Below are 7,335 nucleotides of genomic sequence, written 5' to 3' on the forward strand. Positions count from 1 at the left end.
ACACACACACACACACCCTGAGTTTGACCTCTCTCACAATAGAGAAAGCATGCATTCATTAAGGCTTTTGACTGGTCCGGTATTGTTGGCTAATCCAAGGTCCCACCGTATATCACCTTCACCCCATCCACCCCCACCCCCTCCTCCATCCATCTTATTCTCTCTCTCTCTCCATCACATCTCTTTCACTCTCTCTGTCTCTCTCTCACTCTTTCATCCCATGGTCTGAAGTCAGTGAATAACCCACTGAGCAGTTTTAAAAAAGAAAAGACGTGAGAGAGAGAGAGAGAGAGAGAGAGAGAGAGAGAGAGAGAGAGAGAATTGTTGTAAGAACTAATCAGATTACTCCACAGCATTGATAATATTACCCCCCCCCCCCAGCCCTCCCCCCTCTGTGATGGATTTCTATCGACAATGAGATTTGTGTGGCACGAATCAGTTTAAGGGGCTGAACTTATCAAGAGGATTGACTTTTGATTCAGTGCGAGCAGCTTTAAGTCGAGGTGTCTAAGTTGTGATGAGACTCAGTATCAGGTGGTTAGAGGCTGAAATGTTTCCCAGCTCCCCCCCTCCTCTAACCAGTCTTCTGTCTTTCTCCCTCTCGTCTGTCTCTCCACAGATCTCAAAGGTGCTCGGCACAATGGGACTCCTAAACCTCTGAGGGGCGAGCACAAAAGGCCGAGGGGAAGAGGCAGAATAAAGCCAAGGGAGGGGAGGAAAGAAGAGGACAAAAGAGGAGGAGGAGGAACAGAAGAAGGAGGGAAGATTCTTGCCCCGGCGCCAGGCGAGAAGCAGAGCTTGTGGGCGGAGAAGGAGAGGGAGGGAGGGAGATTTGAAAGGAAGGATTTGCTTTATCTGTCGGGGGTGCATGCTCCCCCCTAAGCCCCCCCCCTCCTCCTACTTGGACATCGTCCTCCTCCTTTTTTTTCTGCATCAGTGACGGGTCGACAAAAGGCAAAGAATGCACCATAAACTAAGTTGGGGAAGCCTCGGGGCGAGCAGGGGCCTCGATGTGAGACTACCCAGGACTAGAGCCCTGCTGCTGGGCTTGCTCCTCGCCGCGGCGGGCTGGCTCCACCCGCCGGTGCGCGCAGAGGTGGAGATCGACGTGCTGGGCGAGATGGTGTTAATGGAAGCGGGCGGACAGAGCGAGGGAGTGGGCGGCAGGAGCGAGCTGGAGGCCTCCATGCACTCCTCGCTCCTGCGGGACTTCCAGGAGGTGACTGAAGGTATCCAGGAGATGGAGGCTGTTGCCGTAGAAACCGGGGAGACGGCAGCAACTCAGCAGAACGCGGCGACGCCCACGGCCTTCCCAGACTCCTCGGCGGTGGTGGGTCGAATCTTCCAGATGAAGGTGCCAAACAAGATGGAGGATGTTTACCTGGGTGATATTGTCAAGGTGAGTCGCAGCGTTCAGCCGATGAAAGTATGTGAGGTTTATCTTTTAAGCTGCTAAAGACGACCTGACGTCTCTATCATTCCAAACAACATTAAGAGTGATGGGTTATGATAAAAACGTTGATGCAGTCACAAACATTAGCGAGCGTCGGGGCCGTCGGGGTGTTGCAGGCCGAGCAGGTGGGTTGACTCCAGATGAACTCCAGGAACAATCAGAAAGGAGCCATTTCCCTAAAAAATCTGTCAGTGAAATTATACAAGCGTGCACCATCGCTCACAACCTGCCCCGAGGCGACACATATCTGAGGCCATTCAGAGCAATATGCCCTTTTTTAATTGCACTGCATTTTCCTCGATGGCCAATTCTCTGTAATATATGTAGCCTCATATCTGAATCAGATGCTTTAGTACCACCCCTGCTCTGCCACTCCGTCTTTCTCTTCCCTCTTTCCTCGTCTCTACCGACTCCTAATCCCAACTATTCATCCTCTCTTCTCTTAATTCCTTTGTTTTCCGTCTCCTCCTCCTCTCAGACGTTACCTCCAGCTACAAATGTAGGGACCAGCTCTGGTATTTTTAAACCTGGGCCTTATTTCTCCACAAACAGCTGCTGCAATGTAATCCAGTGGTCTGCGTCCAAGTGCAGGTGTTTTTGTTATTCGAAGAGCTTTTTATTAAAGAGTCAGATCCTTTTAGTTTAACCAGAAACATGACTATATATCAGTACCAGACTCCATTGACAAAAACACGGATTTAACCAGGAGCTGCTGGAATACCACTGCCTCCATCTGTTAGTGTGTCTGTGTTACTGTGTGGTACTTTTACTTCAGTAAAGTATCTGATTACTTCTTCCACCAGTGAAAGTCACACAGTAACACAGACACACTAAGAGATGGAGGCAGTGGTATTCCAGCAGCTCCTGTGTTCTGCTCTGTTAAATTCCTGTTTTTGTCAATGGAGTCTGGTACTGGTATAAAGTGAAGTAACAAACATGCAACATACAGTCATGAGAGGTTACAGGTGTGTATTTGAGGCTCAGTTTGATGGATACTGAGCAGTGATGTAGTAATAATGGGTCAGAGCGTCAACATGCTGATGGAGTCTCGGCTGCTCTGATCTCATCGCGACATGGTCTCTACCCTTAATTATATGTTCACTTTTAAACCCCCTATCTCCTCTCTCCTTCCTCCTCCTCTTCTCTCTCCCTCCTTTATCTCCTTCCATCACATTCCAGCCTTTCATATCCTGCCTCTGACTTCCCCTCCTCTTTCCCTGCCTCCATCCCTTTTTCGCTTTTAAGTCCTATCTCTCCCTCCCCATCCCTTCCTCCATGCTCCTTTCTTCCACCCCTGTCAAATCACATCAGATCATATCAATCAAGTTCCCTCAGTGACGAGCAGCATGAAAATATCCTCCTACTTTAAACCGCCTTAATAAAACCTCTGCTCATCTACACAAACTACAGGGAGACTCGTCGTTTCTGTCACGTTAACGTCCTGTTTCTCAGCTGCTCTTTCCAAACGCTGGCTCTCATTTCTTTGCTTGGAACTGCTCTTCAATTTTTCATTAATCTTAATGTTTTGATACAGTTTACAGATGACTGAACAAGGCTATTTGCTGAATTTTAGCTGATTGGGTCTGACTGGATGCAGCTAGCCTCGCCGTGTGTGTTCGGTGTGGGAATTTAAAGGGATATGATGTATATTTCATGTGACGGCTGATATGAAACCTGCTGGGTGAGTCGCCCGGCTTATCTCAGCTCCTGGAGATTTAGATAAAATGTGGAGGTTAGTTTTTCTAACCATAACTGTGTTCGCTCTCCTCCTCACACCTCCTCTCCCTCGTCATCACCTCTCCTCTTTTCTTGGTTACTCTCCTTCTCTTGGATCTTTTCCTCCTGCCTCGCTGCAGTCGTGCTCCACTCCTCCTCCTCTTTGTTACTCCCTGTCCTCCTCCTCCTCCTCCTCTTCCCCCTTTCTTTATTTTTAATCCTGCTACTCTCACCCTTTCCATCGCTGCTTCCACCCCTCCCTCTCCATTTGTCCCACGGACGAACGCTGTTCCTCCAAACCTGATTATATCTGTCACACTGTAACCTGCGGGGCCTCCTATTAGAGCCAATAGGAGTTGACAGCGTGGGCAAAGGAGCCAAAAGGATGGGTGAGGTGGAGGGGGGGGAGTGAGGAGAGAGGAGGAGAGGTAGATGAAGGGAGGCTCGAACAGAGGACGAGTTCATGACCTTAGAAACAGCAGGTTCAGCTTCCAGGAGAATCCGCTCTCCTGTAAATAAAAGGTCACAGATTAAATCTGGACGACGCGTCCACACGTCCTGTTCAGGTGTCCTCCTTCCTTCCTCCTCAGCCACACACCTGCAATAACTTCAGGAGAGTGTGTTTACTCCCCCTCCGTCTTTAAAGTCCGTCCTCCCTCCTCTGCTGCTCTGTCCTCCATTACAAATTTCAACACTTTCCCCTGCGTCCGCCCTCCTTCCCCTCCTCCTCAGATGTGAGTCGCCCCTCAGGTATTTCGAAGGTCGGCGCTCAAGGTTGTGGAGCGAAAGGCCAAATCAATTTCTGTGCTTGGCGTTGCTCTCATACTAATGGCCTTTTCTTATGAAAATCTGCCAGGATTTGAGAGGTCTCTCGCTCCGTGACAGCTCGCCTGCCCATTCACCTTTTGCTGAGCGGTCTGGGGGCCCGTCAGTGAATGCACCGCCGTTTATCCATTCAGGGCGCGTAGAGCGGAGGATCCTCAGCTGGGTGCGACATCAACCTCTGAGGAGGAGGCGGTTTTAAAGAGGTCACGATTTAACAAACAGGAAATAACACAACACACAACAGCTATACACAACAACATGTGTTAACCTGCAGGGAACGTGTGGATTAGTGAGGCACTGGTCACAAAGATTTCACTATCAAACTGTTTCTAACTTGGTCACAACTAAAATCACTGTTAAAAACTGTCACATACAAGTTTCAGAATCTCTTTATTCTTTATTCTGATCAAATAATCAACTATTTATTTTCTGCTTCTTTAGTTCATAAACCTTCTTGAAGTTAAAAGACGTCAACAAAGACGTGAATAAAGTTGATTATATTCAAATAAAGGTGGAAAAATATCATCATTTGGATGCTGATCACATTGGGATCATATGAAGGGAGCTGTGGTCAGTTCACTGAAACCTTTCACTCCGACATCTGCAGCCCACCGAGCTGCAGGGCTGCAGAGGAAACAGGTCCAGGTTTTTCTAAGCGGGTGCTGGGGGGGCGCAGAGCGGCAGCAGCGCAGTGATAATTCACTCAGCTGAAAAGGCCGGAGCTTTGCGGCCGCAGCATCTGTATGCAGGTGCTGCTGGGATTCAAAGACCCTGCGGTGGCTGTTTCCTCCGCTGTTATTAATGGAAGTGGTCGCAAGAACGGGGTTTCTGGCCAACAGATGAGTACTCTCCATAGCCTCATTACCACAATTACCAGCGTAATTAGCTGATTGGCTGATGGGCTGGTTGGCAGGCAGCGCACCCCCTCCGCTTTCTTCTTCCCTTTATTTTTTTTTCCTCTTTCATTGAGGAAATAACTGACGCTAGCTGAAAATTCTTTTGTACTTTGGTTCTCGGAAAAAACGAATTCACAGTCCAGTGATGTGGAGCTGTGTGTGTGTGTGTGTGTGTGTGTGTGTGTGTGTGTGAGAGCATATGTTGCAAATTCCTTTGTGAATATTTTGATTGTGTGTTTGCATGCAGATTAAAAAGAGAGATACTCACAGCTAACTGGGTTGTAATTATTCTCTGTAACACCCCCCTCCCCTCCTCCCCCTCCTCCCTCCTCCCCCTCCTCCTCCTCCTCCCTCTGTATCTTTGTCTTCCTCCATCTAAAATGGCCCCAAAGCTGAACCCTGGATAACAAACAGTTTATTTGGTAAAACACAGCTCTGCTCAGAGCTGAGATCACACAGAGAGGAGGTGTGTGTCGTGTGTGTGTGTGTGTGTGTGTGTGTGAGAGGGAAACAAAGATAAATATTGTGTGTGTGTACATGTACAAAAGAATTAACTTATACACATGTATATGCATATTTGTGGGAAAGCAGTGTGTGTGTGTGTGTGTGTGGCTGTCAGAACACATTGACTGGCTGTTTGGATCGCTCCCCTCTTGATGAATGGAGACAGTAGCTCGCTGTTGTAAAGGGCCGTTCCCCCTGGGGGCATTTTGGTGGGAAAACTAACTTTCTCTTCTCCTCCCCGCTGCGTTCTCTCCTCTCAATTCATCATCTCCTCCTCCTCCTGCTCCTCTGTCGTTCACTCTCTCCTCCTCCTCCTCTCTCGCTGTCTTCCTGGCATCTTGTTAAATTTCCACTCTCCTCTGTTCTCTGCCTCTAATTGAAGGAACCCCCTTTCTCTTCTTTTTTTATCGCTGTCATTCTTCTTTTCTCTTCCACATCAGCAAGCTGTCTGCCTCTTTCTTTTCAGCTGCCTCGCAACTCGAGCTTCTTTTTTTCTTTTTTTTCCTACAACATGAGCAACAATTATTTTTCCTTCTTTCTCTCCTCTATACTTTTCTCCTTTCTCCCCGAGCCTCCCTCCACATTTTCTCTTCTGATCGGTTTTAAAACCACAGCCGTCGCTCTGTCATTCCTCTCTCTCTTTCCATTTACTTCATCTCTTTCCTCACAGTTTGCTTTGCAAAACCTCTCTCCTCTCGTGCAGGACAGCAGAGAGGCAGACGACAGAGAGTGACAGCAGTACTTGTGTTGTCGTCGCTCTTCCTCTCTCTTTGTCCGGAGAGGTTCACCCTGTGAGCCCCTGTAGCTGTTAGCTGTTAGCTGTTAGCTGGCACGCTAGCAGTGGAAAACTGGTATTAAGAGAGCAGGAGGGAGGAGGCAACCCAAAGATAAAAACACACACACACCAGAACATATGAGTCACCCTAGCTGTAAGCTAGCATGCTGCGATCGGTTTACTGGCACCAGATTGGTGGTGGCCATGTTGCTATGTAATTAAACATACAGCAGGCGAGGCTTTTTGATTCATATGTTCCAAATTATACGCTCCCACAAATTCATTCATAATTTGGTGTTTCCTCACTTTTCGCTGAGGGTTGTGTATCTGACATTCTTTCTGTTCAGGAGTGGATTTCTGCTGCTGGTGACTGCGATGCCTTCATGTCAGTGTTGGATTTCAGGGCGTAATTTCCATTTGACCTTTAACAGACATAATTACTGTCAAACAGCCACAGTTTGACTCCCTGACCTCCAAGGAAAGAAACGTCAGAGAGAGAGAAAACGGAGCTAATTTCGTGGCTTTTCGCTCTCTGTGTCTGTTCGCCATCGTCTCCTGGTGTTGTTGTGGTGTGTCTCTCTGTCGCCTAGCAACCACGGGTTTTGGACCCGCCAGTATCCTGCAGCATGCTCGGTTGTCACCCAGAGGGGAAGCAGGGTTGCAGCACGGCAGCTGCTTTCATAGGTTTTCCAGGCTTAGTGAGGCCGGCCATATTTGGTGTGTGAAGGTTACAGTAGCAGATTATATTTAGACTCTGTGGTTATGGATCGGCCTGTTAAGGCAGTTTCTCCACAGAGCGATTTGTTGATCATCGCTGGATGTTTAGCTCAAACAGGAACTGGTGCAGCTGAAGCAGGTTTCTGCAGCAAAGTTTGTTTGAAGAGTAAAGGTCAGAATGTGTTCTGCCAGGAGGACGCAGCCGACCGTTCACAGCAGAATCAAACAGTTTTCCTGCGCTAACGTTGTTCTTACAAGAGTTTTGTGGTTCAGACGCTTGAAATCTTAATTTGGAATGAAACTCTCTCTGGCTTTATTCCTCTCATCTCCAACCGTATTGATTTTGTTTGGAGTGACCAGCCTCCGTCTCCTCTTCAGGCTGCAGCTCAGCTGCTTCTCCACCACTTCAAAAACAGGCCCTTCTATATCATGTCTCTCATTATCCCTGA

At 48.2% G+C, this 7,335-nt stretch overlaps 1 protein-coding gene across 1 annotated transcript in view; it reads left to right on the top strand.

Moving 5' to 3' along the window:
• Window positions 1-7,335, top strand: part of dag1 (dystroglycan 1) — a 42,868-nt gene that overhangs the window by 22,452 nt on the left and 13,081 nt on the right. The window contains exon 2 of the mRNA XM_018693484.2: window positions 620-1,399. Coding sequence (XP_018549000.1) covers window positions 962-1,399 — 438 coding nt within the window. The 5' untranslated portion in view covers window positions 620-961. The remainder of the gene's footprint in view (window positions 1-619; window positions 1,400-7,335) is intronic.

Source organism: Lates calcarifer, linkage group LG12 (genome assembly GCF_001640805.2).
Source record: "Lates calcarifer isolate ASB-BC8 linkage group LG12, TLL_Latcal_v3, whole genome shotgun sequence".
Taxonomy (NCBI): domain Eukaryota; kingdom Metazoa; phylum Chordata; class Actinopteri; family Centropomidae; genus Lates; species Lates calcarifer.